Raw genomic sequence first — 27184 nt, forward strand, 5'->3', positions numbered from 1 at the left:
AGACTAACAATTTGTCCACAGCTCTGATAGGCTCCAGATAGTCCTGGTTTCACTGTTTCCTCATTATTATGATAGCCTCTTGTCCTTTGTTTTGGTTTCCCCTGTCTCGTTAGTTAGATTCTGTTCACCTGTGTTCACCAGATGTCTCCAATCTCCTCATCTCCTAGTTCCTCCTAGTTTCTTCCTAGTTATTTGTTCCTTTGTTCTTTGCACCTTCTTTGACTGAATTTGTGTAAAATTGAGTAGTAACAACAATAAAACTGCCTCTTTTAGGTAATCCCTTGTCTCTAAGTCTTGCAATTTGGCCCTACTCTGCCTCCCACACAGTTAAACCTTGACAGCTTCCTCATGTTTGATGCTTAATGCACATGCCACTATATATGGTGTCATGATCAGTGATTGACAGTTTCCATCTTTGAAGACAAGAGCAAATACACTTTTTATTGTATATTGTGCACTTCCCTGCTGAAATGCCCAAGCTGGCAGCATTGTGTGTGTTTGCCCATGTGTGAAAGAGTAAAGTAGTTTCATGTTTAAAAAAATAGAATCTTTTAAAACACAAAGTGGTGCTACTAACATTTTTTGAAGGGCTGCTTTTAAATGGGGAAAATGTGGAAATAACAAATCATGTCCATTTTGAAAACAGCTATACTAATAACTTTGTACTGACTTTATCTAATGACTTTATGAAAGTGGATCTGAACCAAACGGCATACCTTTTTAATAAGCACTTTTTACATTGCTTTAACCAATGCTTTTTTCTGTATTTCTAATAGCTTCTTCAAGTATTTCAGTAAAGCAAGTCATTGTTTTCATTAAAGTACTAGCAGTCAGCAGATTGTGTGAGATCAGGTAAAGTCTATAGCTATAAAAATAGAGGGTTTAAAAGAAGACACTGAACAGGTGGAAATGTCTTTCTTTTTACCCGTTTGTCTAATATCTAAAATAATATATCTAATATATAATATAATATAATATATAAAACAGAAGGACTCTAAAGCACGACCCAAGAGACCAGTGACTAGTTTAAAAAGACTTCATTTGAAAGGACCTCAGGAATCTGGACTCAGAGGCTGACAGATTGAAGTCAGGCAAGGCTTTTTCTGGGACTGGGCTGGTATTCTCCAGGGAGGCCACTTAAATCTTTTCCTTAGGCTGAAGGTGGAGGAGAACTGCCAGGATAAATTCAGAGGACGAAAAGGTGGGAAGTGGGTAGGCAGGTAACTACAGGTAAAAATGATGAATGGCTTACTGAGACCAGCTTGAGAAGATCACAGGCGATTTAGCTGAAAGTAAATAGATTCCTCTGAGGGATCCATCTAAGCACAAGCAGGGACATAAACTAGGAGAGGCCCAAGACAGTTTTCTCAGGAACAGGTAAGATTTCAGAAACAGGCATACACCTTGTGAGGCCAATTTACCACCATAGAGGCAACAATAATCTGGCAACAATAAGCATGGCCTTAAATCCATTGAACTAAAGAGTAATGAGAAGAGTTAAGTAAGGATTTGTGTGCCAGCTGGGTCAGAGGGGCCGGCACCGCCCTGCCCAGAGATGGAGCTGAGAACCAGAAAACCTGCTCCGAACACTAAATGAGAGAAAAGGGGAATCTAGAGGAAGAGTGAAAGAGAAAGAAGAGTGGGGCTTGCCAGGACCATGACACCTTTTTGGTTATTTAATTTAAATCTTGTTCTGATATATTGTCTGGCAGATGGATCTTATCACTTTAATGTGAGCACAGGGCTCCTGTAGTTGAGTGCCTGGATGATCTCATTGTTTTTGGTGTATGACTATTAAATATTGCATTTTAAATTAGTAGATGATGCTCTAATGAATAGCGAGTCATTTGTAGGATCTCCAGCTTAATGGCAGAATTAGTCTCATGACGCTGAATGAGAATACCCAAGAAAAACTGTATAACAGTCCTAACAGAGGCAGCAGAGGGACACTTTAGATTACCCAAACACATTCACACACACAAGCACACATTCCTCCTGTCATTGTCATTATGCAAATGCTAATGTGAAAGAAAGCATGGCAGTGCGATTAGCACACAAAGTAGGCTGAGTGAGCTATAAGTTAAAAACCCAGAGTGGGAGGATAGAGTTATGTAGTGACATGCAGTCTGAGGGATTATGGCAATTCATTACACACTGTCAGTCACAAGAGCAGAGCACAGCAGCAGCAGAACCTTGTTTTTATGCATCTGTAGTTTGATGCACGCATCCATTATTGGCCTCTCACTGTATTTCATCCATCTACTTTTCTTGTTCCCTTCATCTGAGCAGGAGGGTGACTTTTACTTTGCTACGGATGACCATGCATGTGTTGTTGCCATGGTTACCAGGTCACAGAGGGCAAAATGTAATCTGTGGCTGCATGCTGCATTCATGAACACATGGCACATGTTCTTCGGTGTAATGTTTGGCAGCCTCTGACTTGATCAGGTTTGCCTGGCGTGTATTTACTTAGCTGTTTGCCATTGTTGGCTCCTTATTCATAGCAAATCAATTTCCTCATGTTAGATTAAAAATTCGAAAGACCGAACAGAACCAGTGTGAATGAGTGGCCTGTCATGTTGCCTTTGGAGACTTTGAAATTACAGGGTGCAAGAGAAAAAAAAAGTATGTGCAGCTCTATAAGTTCAGAATTTCTCGTTTGAGTGGCAGACTTCTCAAAATGGTGCAATGAATACAAGGTAGTTGAGCAATATTGCTTATGTTTGTGTCTCACTATGCCTTTCACATATTTTCTACTTAGTTGTGGAGCTAAAGTTTGAGATTTTTGTGTGTGTGTGTGTGTGTGGGGGGGGGGGGGGGGGGGGTGTATGCAAAGCACGAGTCTTGACTCTGCTTGTTTTTAGAGGAATTTTATTAATTTATATTTGTTTACTTGATGAACCACTTAACTCTGACCTATGAATCATTCAAGAATAAAGTGATATATCTACACATAACGTCAATTTAGCAAAAAAAAAAAATCAGCAATTGTATATATAGGCACGTTATTAGAAGCCTGTTACAAAGGCATATTACGCATTCCCATTTCTTTGGCTGAATGTGTGAAAAATGCCAAACATAAAACAGTTTGACAGACATGAAAAAATATTTTTGATCCATCACTTCTAATGGTTTGGGGCTGGATTTCAGACAGTAGTGTTGGGGATCTTTCAAAGCACAGAAAGGGAAAGCGCCGTCAGATATTGATCCACCATGCAATGCCATGTGGACATTGGCAATGGCTTCATTATTTAGCATTACAATGATCCCAAACACATTGGCAATACAGCAAAGGCATACCTGGATAGAAAAAACTCAACAGATGATTATCAGTTATTGGGGATTGGCCTCCCCAGAGCCTGGAACTCAACATTATTGAAGCAGTGTGGGATCATTTTAACAGAGAGCTAGACGAAGGCGGTCGCACTTTTCTCCTCTCCTCCTCCTCCTCTCCCTTAGCTTCCCTGCTTAGCCTCTTATGTCCTTGTCTAGTCTCGTGTTTTTTGTATTACTTTTCCCTGGAACATTCTCTCACAGTCTGTTCTCTAAAACCTAAAAGAGGAATTATGGATTGGATCAACTGGTCCCTAAATGCAATTGACACCCCTTTCTCAACAAGAAGTTTGGGCTTGGGTGAGCCTGAGTGCTGAAGATATCTACCTATTCGGAACCATGGTAACAGGGTTCTGGCTGATCGGAGCTGGCTTGGCCCTGACTTATCGAAGAATTAAGAAAGCGGAACCGGCTGTTCAAACCCCCACAAGGCTGCCCGCTGGGATTGGAACGATGGGAGAGGCGTGAGTTTCTCAAAATGGGCTCATTGAGTGCAGCACGGATAAGATCTTGGAGAGGCTACGGCTGCTGTGAATACTCAGAATAAGATCTCTGACTGCAGACTGGATACATCTCGGAAGGGCTCGCTCGGAATAACATCTCTGGGCGCAAATTGGATGACATCTCGGGGAGGCACACTGCCGTGAGTTCTCAGAAATCGGCTCCTTCAGCACAAGAAATGACAACATCACAGAACGCAAGTATGGCGAAGCTCGCGGCTCTCCAACGGGAGATTGAGAGACCAGTGTTGGACTGCAGAACTGCTTTGAAATTCATATGAGCTGTTCGCACTAAAGTAAAAACCACCATCACTTATGCGGATACCCCTTTGGCGCCAGCTGCGGTCTCAAGGCTGGAGCTGAACAACAACACCCTGATAACGACTGTGTTTAGTCTGTTCCTTCCCATTCCATGCAAGGCCACCTGGGTTGGCTGGAAGACTGTTTACTTAGCCTAGCAGGGCGAAGGACACTGTCTCAGCTGAACTCTGGACACGCACATACATACATATACACTGATATGCACACACTCATCCCCCCTGCCTTTCCAAACGCCTTCGACGCTTATTCCCTTCCGATGCTGACGGTGGATCAAGGAGACCAGCGCACGCAGGCTCGGATGTACTGTCTAATTCGGCTGTCTCTCACCCTTTACCCACCCCTGTTGCTTGTCATGTGTTTCTTTGGTGTATTAAGAGTTTTTTCATGTGCTATGTGCAAAGGTGTTTTTTTCTGTTCTCAAACTGATCTCCCTGTTGGAGCTCAGTCTGGGGGGAGTTATTTTTTTCTCCTTATCTTTCCTCATGTGGTGCATTTTCCATTGTTATACCTCTCTGACCTGTCTTCCCCATGTGATGTTTTGTGTAATGTATATATGGTCGGAGGGTAAGATGGCGCCGCCATTGCGTGCAATAGGTCGGCAGCCTTATGAAATTTCCCCTTGTGGGACTAATAAAGTTATATCAATTCAATTCAATTCAAAAGGCAGCCAACATCCAAAGAAGAGCTTTGAATGTACTTCAAGAAGCCTAGAGACTCTTTTACTCCAAGAAATGACAAGAAAGCTTGCATGAGAGAGCTCAAACTGTGTTGAAGAATAAATGTGGTCATACCAAATATTACCAAGCACTGTACTGTAGGTCTGCATTATTTGCAACTCTGTCATGCCAACATTTGCTGCACTGTATGGGAAAGGCTGTTATGGTGGCACATGAGCATTATGGGGAACACCTGTCCATACTCCAGCTCATTCACTCTAACGGGGTGGGGTGAGGTGGGCTTCTTCAGGGGCTTGTTTACACAACTGAATACTGAAGTTCTACCAGTTGGATGCTCCCTTGGCTTTATTGGCACTTCAAGTAATTATTGTAGGTTATTAGCTGGTGGAGTCACTTAGCAAATGACTGTTGTAAAAATGTAACAACTGAAAATATGAGAAACAACTTAAAACACGACACTGCACCTCCCTGTTGCAGAAATTCATTTCATTATTCGGTTTTTGTAAAGACATAAGGGGGATAAACAAAAGCAGAGAAGATACGGCAGGCGGATAAATGATTTTTTCAGAATAATGACATTTGGGAGACAACCACTTCTTAAGAATTTCCGCAGAGTATTATCATTAGCAGGAAACAAATAAAAAGAGGCTTCTGAAACACTGTTTTTAAACGATATATTAGAATGTAAAATAACAGATATGTAATAGTTTTCCTTCTATCAGGACATTGCCGTGTAAGTAGGTAACAGTTCGTTGGAAGCATGTTTTGTTGATATCGTGCAGTCCCTGTTGTTGTTCTGTTCCCAGGGCTGCAGACCTGTCAGAGGGTAATCTGCAGCATCAGACACACACAGGTTCCAGCGTGCCTCATGAATAAAATCCAGAGCAGCAGACCTCCTTTCTCCATGAACTATTGTGTTGCAGTGTTTTGATTAGATCCTTTTCTTTTTCTTTTCCTTGGAACAATAATGAATAAACAATGAGCCAGATACATGTATCTGTTGTTTGTTATTAGCAGCATACACATATCAGGTCCTGACAGCTTTGTATTACACAACTTAACTACATTTGTTTCATCCACAACCAAACTCAACCAGCTTTTCACCTTCAACTACTGGACAAAATCCTGTTTATGTAGCCACAAAAATGTTCAAGGACATTTCTGATCTTTTAATACACTTCTTCCAACAACTACCTGTCCAAAAATAGTGGCATATTCTAGTCAAACTTGTCTCTATGCACATCTATATCCATAGAGCCAGGCGATTTGTAAAAACAAAAGAAATAAATGTTGTCACTGTATTGCGTAGACACTGCAGAGCCACTCTTGGAGAGATATATATGGGTCAGGCATAAAACTTGACACGGAGGTAATGGGTAATAAAGTGGTGATATTGTGAAATGATATTGTCTCTGTTATCGTTTTACCTGTGCCTGTCAGCAAGACACACAATTCTGTGTAATATAATATATTGTATAATGAAATCACAGTAATAGTAATGGATCCCCAAACAACAAATGTCATGACAAACACATTTTACTATGCAATGAGGAAACCGATATCGGGTGCAGATTTACTGTAGAGCATCAGTAAGTGAAGCTGTTATTATTAAATGATGTGAAAACCTCATACCTCCAATTCGATTATGTTTTATTTTTGTTTTTAGGTGGGGTTGACTGGATGTTGTGGAGAACAATAAAATCTGATTCAGCGTTTTATTGATTTTACGTTGGCCGCTGTGAGGAGAAAATTGTTAGAAGGCAAAGAAACTCAGACTCAGATATCTATTTACATGTACATATACATGGGCGATCCCCCGTCACGGTCCGATCTGCTCTGCACCAACGTGTGCAGAACAGATGTGACCCAGAGGAAAACCGCCCAGGGCTCTTAGCACATTCTTTATTTATACTTCAAGCAAGTTTCCACAGCAGTAGGAGTGGCATGTATGGAACTGATAATATTTCCTTAAAAGGAGAGACCTTTAGCTTGTCTGTTGAAACAGGAGATAGCTTGGTATGTATAGATCTCAAAACATGTCCATAAAAGGAGAGAGAGAGAGAGAGACCATTAACTTGTCTGTTAACACAAGAGGTAGTATCGTATGTCACCGCATTCTTCTGGACATATGGTTTCACTCTCTTTTCCTGTGGTGGTTCCAATTCACAAGCTCTCCTTCCTTTAAATGAAGCTACAACTAAACATAACACAAAACTAAAAAAATCTCTCAACATTCCCTCCTGTTTGTAGCTGCATTTAAAGATACATCAATGTGTTTCAGACACAGACCCTACATTGTGAGTGCTTTCAGTCTGGTCGTCATAAAATGTGTATCATTCAAACATAATCATTCATTACATTAGTTTCATACTCATCGTCTTCTCCTTCTTCCTCGTCTGGCACAGTGACATATGCAACAAGAGATTAGGATATCATTCTTGATACCATTCCTCTTACACAGGGGATAATGCATGTAGTAAAGATACAAAACATGATAAGTATTAGGCCAATAAACATCAAAACCTTAAACATCAGTGTTCTCCATGAGCTGCTCATAAACCAATCCCACTAATTACTTTGTAAATTTGCCCAATCGGTTACCTGTGCCTGTTGAACGTTTCTAAGTAATTGTAGAGCATTTGTCATATTATCAGAATGCACATTGTCTGGAATATATGTACAAGAAGTTATATTAAACAAAACACACAGTCCGCCCTTTTCTGCCAAGATCATGTCCAGGGCAACTCGGTGTTGCATAACAGTTATTCTTATGGCGTCAATTTCCTGATTTTGTTCTTTGTTGATGCTGGTCGATGCATTTAAAAACAGCCCAAAACTATAGTCCAATAGTCAGGGGGTCGCTGTGGTTTAGGACAATTCCTGAATATTGATAACCTAGACTGGCAAAGCTTGCTGCGCATGTCACTTGAGTCATGTTCATAGGTCTGCCATATAATGTAGCATGCTGTGTTGTAGCAGGCATGTGTGAGCATATATAACAATCTTTGCCTTCTTTGCGATTATATATGTATCTGTACCAGGCGTTGTTCATCCAGGGATGGATGTGGTCCTGTGTCACCTCAGCCCGGTGTGAGTTGTCATATGTCCATGCCCTTCTATGCAAGTTGGCTTCTTGATCCTTTAAGTGCATCAGGGTCCATGCTGTAAGCAGCAGGGCCAAGGTGGTAAACAGAATAATCTTCATGATGACCAGACACACCGATTTACTCTGGTGAGTAGACTACAGGCGAGAAGTAGAAGGCGGGATATACCCAATCAGCCCTCCCTTCACCTGTAGATCACCAAAGAGTCGGGGTGGTGGTGTCTTTAGGTTGTGCTGTCACTCACTTCCACTTTTTGAAATGGCTCTGGTGGATCCAAGAGGGCCTCTCAGCGATTTTGCAAGCTGTTGGCGTTGTTAGGAGTACTTGTATAAGGACCCAATCACCTGGTTTTAATCTGCAAGAGACTTGAGAAGCGTCGCACGGCAGTTCAAACAATATCCCTATTTTCTACTAGTTTTGCCATTCATTCTACTAAAGTTGTCTTTCTAACAGATTTATCTATTGGTCCACTTGCATCAATTCATGCATCTTTTCACTGAGGTCTGATTCAAACTATCTTACTTCTGATTCTTTCCAAAAATAATTTCACATGTAACAATTTATATATGTGTGTTTTCTATTTTTGTTTACCTCTTTGTTGTGATCTGGTGGACATCTCTAAACACCATCATGAGTTCAGGCTTCAATTTCAACCCAATTATACTCCTCTGGGCTTCACCTTCCCACTGGCCCCTGTACCCTTCTCAAAGTGTCCTTTGTTGTCTTAAATCTCCAGCAAACACAATCTGTTTCTTCTCTGTTTCTTTTCAGTATTTTCCTTTTAGATTAAGTCCCAGCCAGGCAAAATATCACATTCAGTGCCTTTAAACAGTTATGTCACACTGTTCTTACCAGCCTGCTGTTAATTCTTCAAGTCCACGATGTTCTGTTGGTCTTCATCAGGAGATTGACTGTCCTTTGAGCTTCTTCTCAGGATCGGGACAAGTGGGAGGTCAAGCTGTAAAATTTTAAGCCAAACTTTGGCTTGTTTTCTCCCAGTTATGTTAATCTATGGTTTTGCTGCAATGCTCAAAATTCTAGGTTGAGAAAAGTCCACCTTTATTTATTTGTGACCTATATTGACACACTAAACCATACCATTAATATCATTTTCATTTCTTTTCTTAAAGCCTCCATTTGCTTCATCTGGCTAGAGTCTGTCTCTTCTGTTTTTCTCTCTGGGTGCTCACTCCCTTCATGGGCATGCAAAGTTCCTGTCACACACACACACACTTCCTGTTACTCTCTTTTGTGTTTCTACAGGCTAATCAAACTCATTTTGTATTTACAATCTACAAACCCTCTGTAATTCTACTAACTTTTAATCTAAAATGTAACGTCATTCACACAATAATTTCATAATCCTCTCACACACACTGCCTTTTAAATAAACTAAACTCTTTGCATTTTTATCTATTTCAAGCATTTTCTGAGTCTCTGTTTTATGGTGCCGTTAGTTCTCTCTACTAACCCTGCACTCCATAGATGATAAGCACAGTGATTTCTTATGCTGAATCCTAGTGCTCCAGAGACCTTACTGATCACATCATTGAGAAAATGTGTCCCATTGTCTGACCTTATCAGAGAAGGGATACCATATGTTGGAATAAAATGATTACATAAACATTTTGCAATGGAGATTGCCTCTGCTTTTTACTGGATATATCTCTGGTCAGTTTGAAAACACATCTATGAACACTAAGGCATATTTTAATCCTTGACATTCATTCAATTCAATAAAATCCATGTGGATGGTGTGGAGAACTGGCCTCTCTTAGGTCTTAAGTTTCCTTGTGAGTTGTGTTTTTGACAGAATAGGCATGTTCTTACAAATTTTTCGCTGAAGTTTCAAAATTTATAGTGTAAAAGTGTGTATTGTTTATCTATACTATATTTCCCTCCTGTTGACACATGTGTTACTTCATGTGTCACTACAGCCGCTGTCCTGTGTAACGACTCTGGTAATATTGGTTTTCCATCACAGACCATTAAGTCATCTTTCAGTTGTGCTCCACATTTCAGCCACTTGTTCTGTTCAATGATTGTTGCAGCTTTTTGTTCGGTTTTTAGTACGTCAAGTGGTATTTGTGGGCAGTAGTCGGATACTAGTAGCTCTGCCGATTGTTGTGCAGCCTGTTTTGCTGCTTGATCTGCAAAATTATTTCCTTTTGTGATAATAAAATTGTCTTTTTGATGTGCTGCACATTTACAAAGTGCCAATTGTTTTGGCAAGCTGATCACTTCCAATAAAATTTTTAATAAGCTGCCGTGTTGCACGGGGTTATCCGTAGAGGTGACCATACCTCTGTTATGCCAAATTTTTGCAAAGTGGTGCACTGCTGAAAAAACAAACTGGCTGTCAGTGTATATATTTATATTTTGGCCTGCGTGCAATTCATATGCACATATGACTGCATACGTGCAGCTGACTTTTTTACTGCCTCTGCTGCGGCTGCACAGGCTTGCACATGCAGGCAGGCCTGACGCAACAGAGTCTAATTTACACGAGTCTAAGTTTCACCAGGAATGTTAACAGGCGTTATTTTTCTTCAAATACCTGTGTTATCACAGCTTTCATATAACCTGCTCCTCTATCTACACCTAAGTAGAAAGGCTTATCATAGTCAGGCAGTGCTAAAACTGTATCTGTCTGTAATGCCTATTTTTAAATAACTGAATGTTTCTTCTTTCTCTATAGATGCAACATTACATTTTCACTTAATGCATTTTTAGATAATTTCTAGTTTTTCAAAGAATTCACCCATCTCACACATCTTACATATTTCAAACTTTGAAGTTAGGGTTTTTTGTATATATATATATTTATATATTTTTAAACTTTGAATTGCTCACAGTTCTAAAACTAGGCATTTGTAAATCATATGCCTAATCACTATGTGTCACTGTGATCCACAAGTATGGTCACAAATTTGTTTCCAAATCAATAAAATAAAATAATCAAACAAAACAGAAAACATACATGAGTCAGGACACAAAAAGAAAAATGCTGCTACTGAAACAGAGCAGAAGTGTGAGGGAAAAACTGAGCTCACAGACAGCTGCATGTGTTGGCTTTTAATAGCATGCAGCCTCTGCTCTAAAAACAAATAAATAAAAATAAAAGAAAATGTGTAACATGCTCATCAACTTAGCGGTGTCCACATATTTAATTCAGCTTCTCAATCCTGTAGGTTTAGCTGTTGTCTACAGGGTTTGGCTTATTAGTTGTTATTATAGGTGTGCTCTATATCTCAGTAATATTTTATCTAGGATAAATGACAGATTTTCAAGCAGGTCAGGTGCCTCTATGCACTTAATTAGTTTAGATAGTTTCTTTATTTTCTTCATCTCATATGTCATTATACTGAGTTTGAGCAAACCTTAAGCTTGATACAGATTACTTCATAACAATCATCCACCTCACATCATAACTGACTAGGTTGCTTCTTATTATTAATATTATGTCATTATTAATATTATCATCTTTTTCTTTCTATATAATAACAATAGTATATTACAATATTTTATTAGTGTATACCATTATACTACTACTGAGCCAATTTAATAGTTAGGATCATCTTACTCAGCAAACAGATAATTTAGAATTCATCCAATCTGTACAAATTTGCTTTTTCCCTGAACAGGTTTGTGCCTACTTTTTAGACTGGTCTTCTGTTTGTCTCATCTCAGATCCAACCTTCGGTCACATTCATTCTCTCTGTTGCGTGGCGAACCAAGCAATTTATTATTATATATTTTATATTTTATTTTGTATCCATCAAGGGCTTCGGGTGATCTGCAGTGTCACCCTTTCCCAAGCTGGAGACATTTACCTTTTCACACACTTTCCTTGGCTGAACAATGACACAGCCCTAATGTACCTTATGCATCTCTCTATTTTATTTAAAAGGTTTTCGTGTGAATTATTTCCTTTTATTCATTTTATACATTCTGGGCATGGTCGTCATGCCAACTATGTTTCATTGTTAATATCAGTTTACAGGTTGTTATCCTTCCTATTATTAGTTTCAATACATTAAAAATAAGTTCTAATGTAATTTTGTCTTTGTTTATTTTATTTTTGTACTTCTTATATTTATATCTATTCGGTGGGGTCTGTTTCCAACCTTTTTAAACTACTTTAAACTATTTTGATCTCTGGTTTTCACTTAATAAGGGTTTTGTCAGTCACTGCACTGTAGTGTGACCTGATGCTGATTTTACTATTAAAGTATCTTCTGAGAATTGTACTTCCTGTGGTTTTCTGTTCAAAACGGTTTTACATACTCCTGTATCACATAACATCTGCACTGGTTTGCCATTAACATATACTGTCAGCGTAAGTTTGCCTTTTACTTCAGACACTAATTGATAGACATTAAATACTTCTGCGTCATTTTTGTCATTTTCATTTGGCTTTTTCTCATTTAGTCATTCATTTGAATATTGCCGTTTGTCTGTTTTATGTCTGCAATCTCTGGCGAAATGCCCTTCCTTGCCACAATTCCAGCACGTATTATCTCTTTCTTCACTTCTTTCGCGTAAGTCTGTCTGTTCTACGTATCTCTGGCCCTTTCCCCTAAATCCTCCTCTTCCTCTGCCTCTATTTCCTCTCCTCTGTCCCTGTCTGTTACCTCTCGCTTCCACACTTGGAAATATTCTAATTCTTGCGTGCGTTTTCCTTCTTTCTTTAAATCTTTTGTTTCTCCTACTTCTTTAAGTTGTAATAGTGCAGATGGATTTCTCCATCTTTGCACACTAATTTGTCCGGCGCCTGGACATTTTTTTTTCTAACCACTGTTCGTCAACAGTAAACTTAGTGGGCTGATTACCCATTAAACAGAACTGCAGAGCCTTCTCTGGTATTAGACGAATAAGAGTGGTTATTGACACGCCCTTCTACTCCAGCTATTCTGGAGCGGTGTCAATTTTATGAGATGAAACTCAACCGTTGTCTTTTGTCACCAGTACTTCAACTACTGACAGGAAATAAAATAACAATAACAATGAGAGTGATTCAGCAGCATATTGTGCTGTTTAAATCAATTCACTCTCAACACACAGAAAACACAAACATTTACACAGACATTTACACAGTCGCGCAGACCTTTTCGGCAGGTCAGTCCTAAAAATTCCTAATTTGAAATCCTTTCGGCGGATTAGTCCTATTCTTACAGATCCGTGCAGTGGATCAGACTCATTAAATCCTTTCGGCGGATTAGACCTAAGTTCGTTTTACGCGAGTGTAAGTGAGTGGTTTCTTTACCTCCCCAAGATTCTCTGGCTATGTTGAAAGTCAGCCACTGGATCCCAGCGTCGTGGACCACTCGATTAAAACACTGGCCAGGAATCGAATTTCAACGTCCCTGGACTTTTCACTCCTACCTAGAGGCTGTCGACAGGCTTCAGTGCAGCTTTCCACGACGCCAGGACACAGCGGCCGATGCTTCCTATCCGGCTCGAAGGACCAAGAAAATGTGAGGAGAAAATTGTTAGAAGGCAAAGAAACTCAGACTCAGATATCTATTTACATGTAAATATACATGGGCGATCCCCCGTCACGGTCCGATCTGCTCTGCACCAACGTGTGCAGAACAGATGTGACCCAGAGGAAAACCGCCCAGGGCTCTTAGCACATTCTTTATTTATACTTCAAGCAAGTTTCCACAGCAGTAGGAGTGGCATGTATGGAACTGATAATATTTCCTTAAAAGGAGAGACCTTTAGCTTGTCTGTTGAAACAGGAGATAGCTTGGTATGTATAGATCTCAAAACATGTCCATAAAAGGAGAGAGAGAGAGAGAGACCGTTAACTTGTCTGTTAACACAGGAGGTAGTATCGTATGTCACCGCATTCTTCTGGACATATGGTTTCACTCTCTTTTCCTGTGGTGGTTCCAATTCACAAGCTCTCCTTCCTTTAAATGAAGCTACAACTAAACATAACACAAAACTAAAAAAATCTCTCAACAGCCGCAAAAGCTGTGCTCATGTGTGGGATGCACATGCATGACAGACCATGACCTTGTTTACTATCAGGGCACCTGAGTGAAGAGGGCTGGATAGCGTGAACTCATGTGTATTCAATGTGTGTGTAGTGTGGGATGAAGTGTATTTTGACCCCAAACTTGTTTATTCCTTTTTAACTACAATATTTTGTTTTCTGTATTTACAAAAGTGTCAGAATATCTCCTGTACTTTGTGCTGTATAACCCCATGCAGCAACCCCTTAATGCACTTTGGTTAGTCTAATATCTTTTAGGTCTCCAAGTCCTTAGTATAAGTGATACAAGTTTTTTTCACCTACAATGACATTAGCACAATATTAATTTCTTTTTCTGCAGAGAAATCATTGCTGCTAATGCAGCTGCTGCAATTCAGTGTGGAAACACACTGTGAATGTGTGATTAAGCATTTTTATTCACAACACATAATTATTTGACACTTGATTACATAAAACTCTCCAAATGTGAGTCATGACAATGTCCTGCTATGCCCCTAGAGCATAAGAAAAAGACACACCAAGTGCCGCTAACTGATTCATTTCAGTGCTCTAACAATCATAAAACAAAGCCAATTGTTTTTTTTGGTTTTTTTGGTTTTTTTACCCATTATCGGTCCAGTCCTTGTACCTGACCATTTTCAGAGAAATGTTTCTTTTGCTTACTAAGACAGTTAACACTGATCTATGAATAATTCAAGCATTTTACCTATTTCAGGGGATGAACCAGTGTTGAGTTTACATATAGCAGACAACTTAGCAAAGAACCAACTTTAAATTGTATCTTTAGCCACTTTGTTAATAGCAGCTTGTCACAAAAATACATAATTTGTTTTCATTTCTTTGGTTTAATGTTTGAAAAATGAGTGGCAACAGGCCTCAGAGAGTGATTTATCCACATTTTTAATTCAAATCATGTATGAAGGAGGTCAGGCGAGACATATAACAGTTGTCTGTAAAACATGGTGCAGGCTCTGTCATGGTTTGGGGCAGCCAGCAGTGTTGGAGAGCTTGTCACTATTGATGGAATTATAAACTCAGAAAAGTACTGTCAGATTTGGATCCACCAAACCATCTATAAAAGTTCCTACTGGCAACAGCTTCATTTTTTAGCATGACAGAGATTCCAAAAACTCCATTATTGATATCACTTATCGATTCAATTCCTTATTGATTCTCTTATGGATTGTCATTGGGTTCTCATTGGCTCTCTTTTGAGAGTCACCGCAATCTCTAAGCAGCAATAAAGAAATTACATTAATGCAAATTAATTGCATGCTGTGTGTCAAATGTTTCATGTTTGTTGAGGTATTTCCCCTCTTCTTTGAGATCAGTGTTGGACTCATTACTCAAAAAAGTAATTATTACACATTTTAAACAGAACATGGACAATTTGACCTCAGTAAATCGCATGATAGGGTGGGGCTAGGTTTCACAATGGGTTCACCTGAAACCTTGGCTGCTTGTGACTACACCCGTTTCCACACTTTGGCTCGTGTGATTAGGTAGGACCAAAAGGGGTCCATGGCTCTCTTGGGGACACTCCCGTGAAACGTCTTCAAGGAAACTTAAAGAAGTCCAGACGCTTTTCTTTCCAAGCTCCTTACACTACGATGACCTGGATGACTGAGAACCTTCACAGACATTACACAGAAAACTTTTCTTAAAAGGAATGCAGCATGTTAAAGAGAGGCTACAGCCTGACTGTTCATCTGTTTGTTACCTGATATTAAGGGTCTGGCTGCTGGGGTCGGCATTCGCTGAGCACTCTGGGTTCTTGGCTAGCTTAGCGTTAGCATGCTGTCTGCACAAATGCTTGCAAAGAACTGAAGTTGTGTTAGCAGAATAATGTGGTTGTTTCTGTCCTGGAAGCAGTTTTCCCCTTTACCATTTATGTCACCCTTCTGTACAATAAAAATAAATGTCCATATCCTCGCTCTACACTGTGTCGCTATCAGCTGATTGTAGCCCAATTGCAAGAACCAATAAGTGGCATCAAAAGGCAGGCAGACTAACAAAACAAAAGTCAGCCCACATTCAACAACAGCTTTAAATGTCCTAGAACTATTCCTAAAGACTACTTAAAGAAATGAATGAATGAATGAATGAAAGGGGACATGCAGAGGGTTGGTGTGGCAGAGGAGAATACTAGTTACAGGCTGAGATGAAGGCATATTATCTGCTGTGGTGAGCTCTAAGAACTGCTGAAAGAAGAAGGAGGATCTAACAGCAATTATCTCCCATTTTCTTTTTCAAACCCTGCCCGTCTATAGTAAGATGCTTCACTGGCTGAGACCACATCCTCATTTATTTCTCACAGCATTTCTAGTAGATAATGGCATGAAAATGAGTTGAGTCTACGATTTAGAAAAGGTCTCTGAGTGGACTGGTGATGGCTTCCGGACAGGGCAGATCCCCATGTTTGCCCCAGGGAGGTTGGGGCATGAAAATGAGAACAAACTGCTTATAGTGCAGGGGGGGGGTCATATATCAACAGAGAATGGAAAGGGAATGCATGAAGTGTGAGCCTGCTCCTGAAATTCAGATAAATCTCCATTTTATTTTATTCATTTTTGCCAATTACTAAATCAGCATCCACACTCTTGTTTTTATCAGCAATGCAGAAAAAGAGCTGCCGGAATAACTGAGTATAATTAAGTATAATAAGAGGAATTAACTATAATACAACAGCTGAATACAGAATCAATCCTGGCAAAACTAAACTTCTTCTTTTTCACCCCGACAGCTTCTTTGGGGGGGGAGTCATTACATCGGCTCATCCACCATTAATATCAAATCTGCCAAGAACGTTGGTATATTTTTTGACCAGCATTTGAAATGCACATTTCACATCTCGAAGTTCATCCAATCTTGTTTCTTTCGTCTAAGAAACACTGCAAAAATCCAACCTCTAATTTGAATCTTGAGTATATACGCTTTAACTTTCTTCCATCTCAAAGATATGACCCATCAAAAAACTAGCTGACACTCATACATCACTCCTCTTCGTTCTTCTCTTCACTGCCCAATTAAATTCTTTATCCATTTAAAAACTTTAATAAAAACATATAAAGCTTGATGGTCAGGCTCCTGCATATATAGTGGAGACCTTATTCCAGCAGTTAGCCTCTCTTAACTCTTAACTGTTTCCCTCTTTAGTATTAAATCCAGAGGCAATCAAGCTTTTGAGGATGAAGTGCCTAAACTTTGTAACAACTTGTCTACACCTATCAAGCCATTTAAGTCTGTGGTGTTTTTCAAAGACTACTAAAAACTCATTTTTATAGGTCAATTTTTCTCAGTCTTTCACCCATTTGACTTTGTGTCTCTATGCTGGAACATGTTTACTTATCTTTAATATGTGGTTTTATTCAAACTGTAAAGCACTGTGTAACTGTGCACTGAAATCAGGGCCCCTACCTTCATCACGCTTCCATTTACCACTGTGTTTTTAAAAGAAGTAGTGGCAGAACCAATTCCCGAGATAGCATCCAAAACAACTTGACATTGAGGGAAAAGAAGGTGGAGGGTAATAATACATTTAGTTACAGTTTGAGTACAGAATAAGCTGCAGTCAGTCAGCTGTTGTGAATGCTCTGTCAGTGGGTCCTAATGGTGAAGGATCATGATGTCATCATTGAAAGTAAGCCACCCACTCAGCCAAATGACTTTGTTCTTAACACTGTACTTTCTTGGCCTCCTACAGTAAACTAGATTGGATGATGAGTCACTAAGAAAAGCAGAGGACAGTCATACAGACACACTTTTACAGTTAGATTATTAAATTGTACCAAATACATCTTAATTACAAATTTTTCATGGCCTTGAATAACAACCACACGCGCCTCATGCAATGCTGATCTGAAAATATAATCACTTGCAAAACCCATGTTTCTAATGGGCTCATCCGATGTCATTATGTTGCCTCATCATAGCACCTCCTGCACACCCTCATCATGAAAATCAGTCAACAGCTAGTTCTGCATATATTTCTTCTTCCTCCAGAAGAGAAATTATGCAATAAGTTTAACAACTTTATAATGAAATTATCCAGATCCTAAAATGATTAAGCAAAACTGTGAACATTCAACATTCTTACACTGTTTAGACCAACCAGTGTGTTTATTTTTAAGATTTTTCAATATTACTAAACTAACAAAGTTTTACTTTGCAAAGAAAAACTGAGATTTTGGCAATGACAGGTTTTTGCACCGAAACATACATCATTACAACAAAAACAACCTGATGTTAATGTTAATGTCTGTCAACAACAGAGATGGGCAGTACAAGTAACGCGTTACTGTAATCCGATTACTTTTTTGAAGTAACGAGTAATGTAAGGATTACTATTGCAAGCAAGGTAATTAGATTACTGTTACTTTCCCGTAAGCACGCCGTGTTACTGCGTTACTAAAACCGTGTCTCATGACAGTGACGTAAGCAAGTGCGACGTTCGTGGCAACAGCTGTGTGCAGATCAACAAAGGATAATCTATCAAGTGCAGGAGAGAGTATGAGCATGCAGCGTTTAAAGCGTGGAAGTACTGACCTTACTTTGAGTTTGATTCCGTAAAAAGTGACAAAAACATTAGCGTCCACTGTTCACTGCGTGGGAAGAAAACTTCTTTTTACAGCGAAAAAACCCTTAACTTCCGAGCAAGCACCCAGTACGCTATGACGTAATGGGAAATTCACAGACAAACTTACGGATTCTTCCACTGACCGCTGCGGCACACCTGCACCAGGGCAAACACCTGCCTGCTATACAGGTGAAAATAGAGCAACAGGACTGCTGCGTCTTTGATTTTATTTATTTTCTGCTGTGTTTCACTTGCATTTATTTGAAAGACTGAGTGTAAAGACAAAAAAATATTTTATGTGCTGGAATGTGCAGAAAATAGGTTTAAATGTTAAACAAATTTCTTCCAGTCAGAGAATGTTGCATATAATTAAATTTTTGCTTGATGCATAAAGTTAAAAGATTAAAACTAATAAAACTTTGTCATTTTTTGAACTTTTTTAGGGTTGAAATAAAGAAAACCCTTTTTGAATATATCTTTTTTTTTGCCTGTGTCCTCTATGCCTTGGCTGCTTGGTCCCTCACAGTTTTGTTATTACTATTATTCCTGTTTTAATTTCTTTCCCAAGTTGTTGTGAGCCCCTTATTTCTTATTGTAATTTCGTTCCATTATTGTTTCTATTTGTTCTATTTACTTAGTTCCCTCTGTGTTCCCTTTCGGTTCCTTCTGTTTTCTCTCTATACTTGTCTATTGTTCTTCTGTCCAATACCTGTCTTCCTTTGTGTCAAGCTCTTTCTTGCTCTCCTGATTAGCTGTGGCTAACTTCCTGTTTTGTTTTGGTAGCTGTTTATCGTGATTGTTTTCAGCTGTGTTTAGTTCCCATACTGTCTCTGCTTTCCTTGTTACCTCTTGTTAATATATTGCCTCAGTCTTCCTTTGTCCATCTACATGTCATGCCATCCTCTCTACCTCCACTAAAATAACCAGTAACCGCCCGGTTACTGTGGATCAGGAAGTAGAAGAGGTCGTCCACCATTTGGAAGATCGTTGGTTTGATCCCCTGGGTCCTGTAATCAAAGTATCCTTGGGCATGTTACTACATACAGAGTTGGCCCTTTTAGTGTGAATGTAGTAAAAAAAAAAAAGGGCTTTGAGTGCTCAAATAGAGTAGTAAAGTGCTGCATAAGTACCAGTCCGTTTACCTTTTGCTCCCGAGATGTTCATAGTATCTCGTCATGTTGCTGGTTTCCCTTGTACGTGTTAAACATTTAGTAGTCTGTGGACTCTGCATCACACTCTAACCTATCCTGTCAATGTCACATCTAAAAAAATATCAGCATCTGGATTACAGTAAATGTTGTGGTTGAGGACTGATGTTTTAGCATTATTTTTCAGCATCTTGTTACACTTTTAAAGTTTATGTGTAAAGTTGTTTTTGTAGGATGGCACATTGATTGTGTTTAAATATCAGAATCTGAATACTACCATACCTTGGTACGTCTATTCTGCAAGAGTAATTTGGTTTTACAAAAACAGTTTTATATCTTTTTAAAAACAAGAGTGTTGCAGTGCTCGTATTTAATCAAAAGACAACTGAGTAGAAGATGCATTTTTATTAAAGAGGTTCCATTCAGTCACTCTGAGTGACGGTTGGCATGTCACTTTTGGATTCACCTCTCGTCTTCATCACCCTCATCTTCATCACCCTCATCGCTTTCTTTATTGCCTTCAAGTAGGGAGTCTTGTTCTTCAGAGGCGCTGTCAGCAAATTCATCCCACCAGTGGAACTGTTCGCTGGCATGACTTTTCTCATCATCACTGTCTTCCTCTCTAAACTGTCTCCTAAATCCTCCAGGAAGCAGATCCTCCTCTGCTTCTCCTTCATCCGGGTTGACTTCATAGTCAACCTCAGCAGCAGCAAGGTCATTTTCATCTTGATGAGCTTCATTGCGTTCTTCTTCATCGTTGCTGCTGTCAGCATTTTGATTATCATCGGCAAAATTATAATTGCAATAATTGTGGTCATTTTCAATATCTCTGTTATTGTGGTCATTTTCATCATCAGCATTATTGTCATCATTTCCATCATCAGAGTTGCTGTCATCAATTTCAAAATGAATGTTGAAGAAATTATTCTGATTGATGTGATCACCATTGTTGTTGTTAAGCTGCTCTGGGTCCCAAAGTCTCGCAACTTCAAAGATACGTGGTGCAAACATTATAACATGTTCCACACCATTTTCAAAGAAGTTGTCCATATCTCCCCAGTTACCACCTTCAGCCAAGAGTGGTTGCTCTACATGAAAGTTCAGTTAGCAAAGTCACAGCTAATCAAAAGAAACTTCAACACTGCATTATGTTTCTTTTGTACAATAACAGATCAAGTTCTTACCCTCATTAGGCTGAGCATGGGCCCCATCTCCTTGTTCCGTCATCTGAGCTTTAAAGATCCCACAAAGACACAAGTTATTCAAGTTAAGCAGTACATTTCCCATCTGTACTGTAGGGCATGCTCAAAAATCTCACTGTAAATATCTATCATCAGCTATCAAAGTTACAGCATCAAAATTAAGTTTCACTTATAAAGCAGTTCTCCCAAAACTCACCCTTTTTTCAAAGAAACTGCTCTATGAAAATGTCCTAGTTCAGCTGTGTGTGTATCTGCTTGTTGCTGGAGTCAAAAATATGTTTCAGTTGTAACATTTAAACCTGCACTGTAACTGTGCAATAGCTGTGATGTCTTAAGAACTACCAGAATTCCATCCCATGAGTGTTCCATGAAATTCCACCTCAGGAAGGCCAACTCTGATGGCCTTCATCAGGGCTTATGTAAGCTTACTTCAGGACCACCAATGTAGTCACTGTACTCCAGGTACCCTATGACCCTGATGGAGGGAGGAGTTAGCCCTTTTCTAACACAAAAATCAGCATAAATCACAATATACTGATATATAAAAAACATAACCATGCTAACAGACAGCCATTTCTAAGTAGTGATGGCAGTAAAAATAAAAAACTGAGCTTGGTTCTTTCATTGTGACAAAAAAGTCGGCAATGGCTGGGATGTGAGTCATTTAATTAATATTGCATGTACTTATGTGCTTAAAGTAAACAAATGTTTTAGCAGTAGTAAAAGTTTTATATATTTAGTCTTCTCATATAAAACTGACAACACAAACATCATAAATAAGAGAAAAAACTGACCTCCTATTTTACACCTGCTCATGAGTGTTTTCATGATGGCGGCAGCCTTGTTTTCAACAATCAGGAGAAGACCACAGCTGAAGACTCTGTATAGATAATGTAATTTATGGGAAGCTGCATCCCCTTTTACACTACAGGCAGGGGGAGAGGAGGGTCACGAAGACACGCTCATAAAACATTAATTCAGCACTTCATTCTGCTTAAAAGCAGCCACACATGGTGAAATAGGCTGTCAGATACAGTGTGCTTCTGCAGGGAGTTTGGTTCACTTTAGTGTTAGCAGCAGTGGCCTCAGAAATGTTCATGCAGCTCATTTTAGTTCAGCATTTTAGAAAAAACACAAAGTCACTAAATAATTGTGACTCATCAGCTCAGCCATTTCTGTCAAAATTGTTAGGAGTGTGAGTACTTAGATAATTTTTACATTTATTAAAATCAATATGTTTCCCTGTGATCCAGGTTGTGTAAACGCTGTTGTGTAAAAGCTGTGTAAACAGCAGGTTGTCACTTACCTGCAGAAGAAACAGCGTGGGCTTTTTTTTTTTCTTTTCGTAAGTGTATTGGTGCCTATGTCTTGTTCAGTCTCTGAGTGTTCCCATGCTGCAGGTAGCCAGAGGGTATGTGGACACAGGAACATTAAGTGTTGAGAAAACAAGTATTTATTCAATCAGCAGGTGTCATCAAATCTGAGAAAGAAATGCTAAAAACAGAACATCTGAGATAAAAAAAAAAAACAACAACAACAACAAAAAAGAGCCAATTTCTAGGAATTAAGGAACACAACATGGCTATGGGGATTACTATATGTTTGTTGTTTTGCTTCATCATTAAACCAGACTGAAACACTGAACAGAGTGCGTGCTTTGTGCTAGCACATCTCACCGAGAGTAAAACCTCCTGAGTCACCTGAAAATCCTGCATTAAAAATAATTCTAAATTCTGCTGCTTCCTTAATGAAACCTTCTAGTAATTTCAAACTGTTTAAACTGTTTCTGAAAGTCACGCCACTTACTGGCCTTAGCTCGTTTCTGCTTTAATCCCAACACTTTAATTTCAAATCAGCTGTAAAAGAAACGTTTCAAATGCCATGAGAGCGAGACCCGTCTCAGACGTCTGACATTAAATGTGACAGCAGTTACCAGGAATCAAATACGACTGTGGTAGACGGCACTTTTGAATAGTCAAGAATGGTATTTTTATCAGTATGGAAAGTGTCTCTTTTCATCGAATTTTTACTTTGTGCTATTTGTTTAACCTTTTCGAGATTTCAGCAGGTAACCTTTAGAAACTGTGTCTAATTTCAGGGTTGTATATACCACTTGTGATGCTCTGTAATGTATGGTTGGCTATGATGGTTTTGATGCCTCGCTCTCTTATAAGGAGATTCGGGCCATTCGTTGTTTATTCTTTGTCGGTTTACATCAAAGAAAATGTCAGCCATGTGTTTCTGCGCTCGGTGCTCTGAGCAGGTTTTCTGTAATAAGGCATGAAAATGTTGAGGTGACTGTACCAGCACTTGCAAAGTACAAGGGACTCAATTTTCCAGCTAATGCACATTTTGTCAGCCATGTCTTTTCTCACTGTGCAAGACACACACTCACACAGATGTGCACATCAGGACACATATAACCCCACTTTGCGCTGGTGCACCAATGCATGAAATGCACACTATGTCTGAAATGCTTTTTCTGTGATGTGAAGGTCAAGAGGACGGAGCATGAATGATTGGCTTTTATTTTAGCTTGACATCATATGCAAGATACCATCTACGTCTTTGTATTTAGCAACAAAAGAAGCTCTTATTTATTTTTTTTAAATACTGAAATTCAATGTCGTTTTTTGATTGGATCTAGCTCAGCAATATTTAGTGCATTATGTGTCATTTGTCTGTGCTATATCAAATTAAGAGACCTAGGTTAACAGAGAGTGAGGCGTTTGGGTCGAGTAAGTCTTTCCTCAGGCTAAACAATGAGACACAGCCAATGGTGTGCTTGATGAATCTGCTGACGCGTCAGTGTCGTCGTGTAAATAATTCAGAAAGACAATAGAGAAGAACAGAAGGCTGAAGGTCAAAGGTCCTCCCAGCTCCTAGACATGTTGGAAAAACAAACTGCATCACCGCACAGTGACTTATCCAGTTGCTCTGCGCGACCCCCTTGAAAAGCTGAAACCTGACGCTGTTATGATCAAAGAGGGCAACTGTCTGTTAGACTGACCCACCTCTTCTATGGAGCTTTTTGGTAATATTTTTTACATGAGACATGATGAATGGAACAAATTAAATCCCTTATTATTAAGCTGCCCGAGATCACTAAATAAATAAGCCTGTAGCGAGTGATGCACAATGATTGATACTGATGGACTGATGTGGGCACTCAAAGCCTCTCATGAGATTTTCATGACAGTCACATTAGAAAGAAATCAAAGGAAATGGACACTACTGGCAGCACTTAATAACAATCCATCTATCCACTGTTCGGTGATTTTTATGCGGTTAGATATAAAGCTTTTTAAATGGAAGGCAAGTCCAGCATTGATCTGATACTAAAAGCCTTCCTGTTGCTAATGAGGATCATGTCATGCTGTATTTTTCTGAAGAAAATGTCAGCCCATTCAACCGCAGCATTTTATTCACTTACATCAGTGTAGCATGAACCAGCAGTTTATTTCTGGAATGAAATCCACAAAGAACGATGATTTATTTTTCATGTTATAAAAATTTCACAGTCTTCATTCTTCAGGTGTGATTGCCCACTTATGACGTTATAAAGTCAGATTTCATTGGTCACTCAAAAATCAAAAATACAAGCTACACATTAACGTTTCATAGCCAAAACCAAGCTTTTGTTTGGAAACTTTGGCCTGTAATTTTTCACATTACCTTACACTTTCCTGTTAAAAGAGAGATTTTCTTTCCCATTGTACTGTATTATTGTAGGACTGTCATGACACAGTTGTAACTGTAATGTAATAAATTTATTTAGTACAATAATGCATTGCAGTATGTTACTTTGGAGGGTGTTACACCTGTTACAGAAGGTGAGTATGATGGCAACTACACTTTACTGTCAAAATTATTCACTCACCCATGCAAGTTGTTTGTATCCATCCATCCATCCATCCATCCATCCAGATGGTAGAGTTGCAAGTTCAATCATAGGCACATATGTTGAAGTCTAATCACACTAATCACATATAATCTGTAATTGTACCTATTCGGGGTACGTCTCAGTGCCAGTTGGGATAGACTGCAACCCTACTATTAGCTGCTAAGAAAAAGAATTACAGAGTCAAAAAAACATGTAATTTCTGAGGCTCTATATTTTTAAAAGAAATGTAATCTGTTTCAGGTGGTAGGGATGCTATCATGACATGACGGCCATAATGCCCTCTATTTTTAAACTCCAATTAGCAGAGGAATCCTCTGAATGGCTGTGAAGGCCATAGCATTTAATTTTATATCTTTTTTTTCTCTCCATACTAATCAAACCTTCTTGTGACCTTTAGTCTCCAGTCTAGCAGCATTTGCATACATCATGCATCTTTACTCATTTATTCAGAAATCACTCTTTGTGGGCGAGAGATCACTGGATTTTTTTGAAGAAGAATATAAAGCTGAAAAAACATATTCATCTGCTTTCAAAGGATCTTTGAGACACTGTTGTGATTGATCTCCACAGAGCTTTTAAAGGAAAGGTCTTTTATTGTTAGTTAGAAGAAGAGAGCTGCATAAATATTTTCAAACTATATTTGCTTTCATACCTTTTTTCATGTCGCTTTACAAACATATCATGTTCACATCACAAAGTCACATACCTCCCAACACTACCTCCTGTCTTCCACCCCCATATTCAACCATCAACACCTACCCTGCATCCTGTCAAACTGTCACATCACTCAGTCTCAGCTCTCAGCTTCATGCTAACATGCTGGAAAAAGCTGCTTAGCATTATGCCAAATGTGAAGCTGTCTTTGTCAGGTGATGAAAACGGTGTTTTCATGTGTTGTTACTGATATACACTCATTTTAAAGGCTGGCACATAAGTTTAAAGTTTCGACAAATGAGTGTACTACCTTACAATACAATATGTAATTTATATAGCGCCAAAGGATTTGGCGCTATATAAATTTAATTTAATTTAATTTAATTTAATTCTTTATTCTTGCCCATCCCTCTCATGCTGACACGCTTATCCAATTCATGGGAGCCTATCCCACACATCTGCAGAGAGGCTGGATACACCCTTCAACAGGCCAGTGTCACACTACTAAGTTAGTCAACAGTGAACCCAATGCTGAGTTTTTCTGCAGTGTTCTGTCTGTGCTAGTCCTTGGTAAATGGACTGTAATTTATATAGTGCTTTTCAGCACCCAGAGCACTCTTTACCCGGCAAACTGCATGCATGGAAACAATTCTAATGCTCATGCACATATGCAATTGCAGATGGATACATCAGGAGGTCTTGGGGGGTTCAGCATTTTGTCTGAGATCAGTTCCGCATACAGTATACATCTTCTGAAAAGTAGACAACCCACGCCACCATAAACAATATGCTTTTGGGGGGACAACTGGGTAACCAGTTTCATGTGGGGTGGATTAATATATATATTTATATAGTTAGATGAAAAAATGCAGTTCCGTACTGAAAAATCCATCTTTAGTTTTTAAAATAATTCATTTGTAACAACAACAGTTGCCTCAAGGCACTTTATTTTGTAAAGCCCTACAATAATATAAGAAAACAGAGAAAACCCAAACAATCATATGATGATGATGATGATTTATTTATGTAGCTTTAGGTATTTTTTTATTTATTGTATTAATATTTTTTGTATTTATATATAGTAAATCATAAAAGAATATATGTGACAATTGTGGTACTTGTATCAACTAGTACCGGTACTTGTGAATGTGTTGGGGTCCCAGTGCCTGCCCGGCTGTCCCAGCGTGGCCACAAGTGGCTTTCCCCCCACTTGTATATAGAGCACTCAGTGTTGAAAATAAAGTACTGTTTAACTGTTATTCTCAAGTCTGCGCCTGAGTCCTTCCTGCCTGCCCTGATAGAATGATTCCTCTTTAATCTTAATCATCCCTGAAGATTAGAGAGCATGATGTGAAATTGCCTGCATTTCTTTCCACACTTTGTAAATCTGCTGACCCCGCACTGTTTGTATGTTGCAAACAAAGAAGAAAAAAACTCCTTTTCAGGGTGATGAATGGACACTTAAAAACTTTGCAATGCTTAGTGTTCTGTTGTTTACATTACGCTTGTAGCTTATCTCTTTCTTCAGTGCACAGTCCTAATCTCTTGTATATGTTGTAAAATGTTTCCCATCTTGCCCTTTTTTTGTAACTCTGAGTAATTTTTTTTAGTTTGACATGTGAAAGGTCAGTGAGCTCTGGAGAGGCCAGCAGATAATAAAGTGGTTAAGTGGCACCACCATGTGGCCTTACAGACATCATTTTGCTGACATATACAGCAGGGACACATCTAGTTCCTGAGAGTTTCTATGTGGAATTCATT

The 27184-nt window shown here is 39.0% G+C and overlaps 1 protein-coding gene across 1 annotated transcript; it reads right to left on the reverse strand.

Annotated features, from left to right (window-relative positions):
* Nucleotides 1-20023: 20023 nt before the first annotated feature.
* LOC146371718 (uncharacterized) lies at nt 20024-21010 on the reverse strand. The gene is made up of 2 exons (XM_084954360.1): nt 20848-21010; nt 20024-20751 (listed from the first exon to the last, which is right to left on the reverse strand). Exons 1-2 carry the CDS (start codon nt 20948-20950, stop codon nt 20126-20128), a joined length of 729 nt encoding a protein of 242 aa, XP_084810486.1. The 5' UTR covers nt 20951-21010; the 3' UTR covers nt 20024-20125.
* Between the last annotated feature and the right edge of the window lie 6174 nt (nt 21011-27184).

This window comes from Perissodus microlepis, chromosome 15 (genome assembly GCF_051167445.1).
Source record: "Perissodus microlepis isolate ML-2025 ecotype Zambia chromosome 15, ASM5116744v1, whole genome shotgun sequence".
In the NCBI taxonomy this organism is placed as follows: domain Eukaryota; kingdom Metazoa; phylum Chordata; class Actinopteri; order Cichliformes; family Cichlidae; genus Perissodus; species Perissodus microlepis.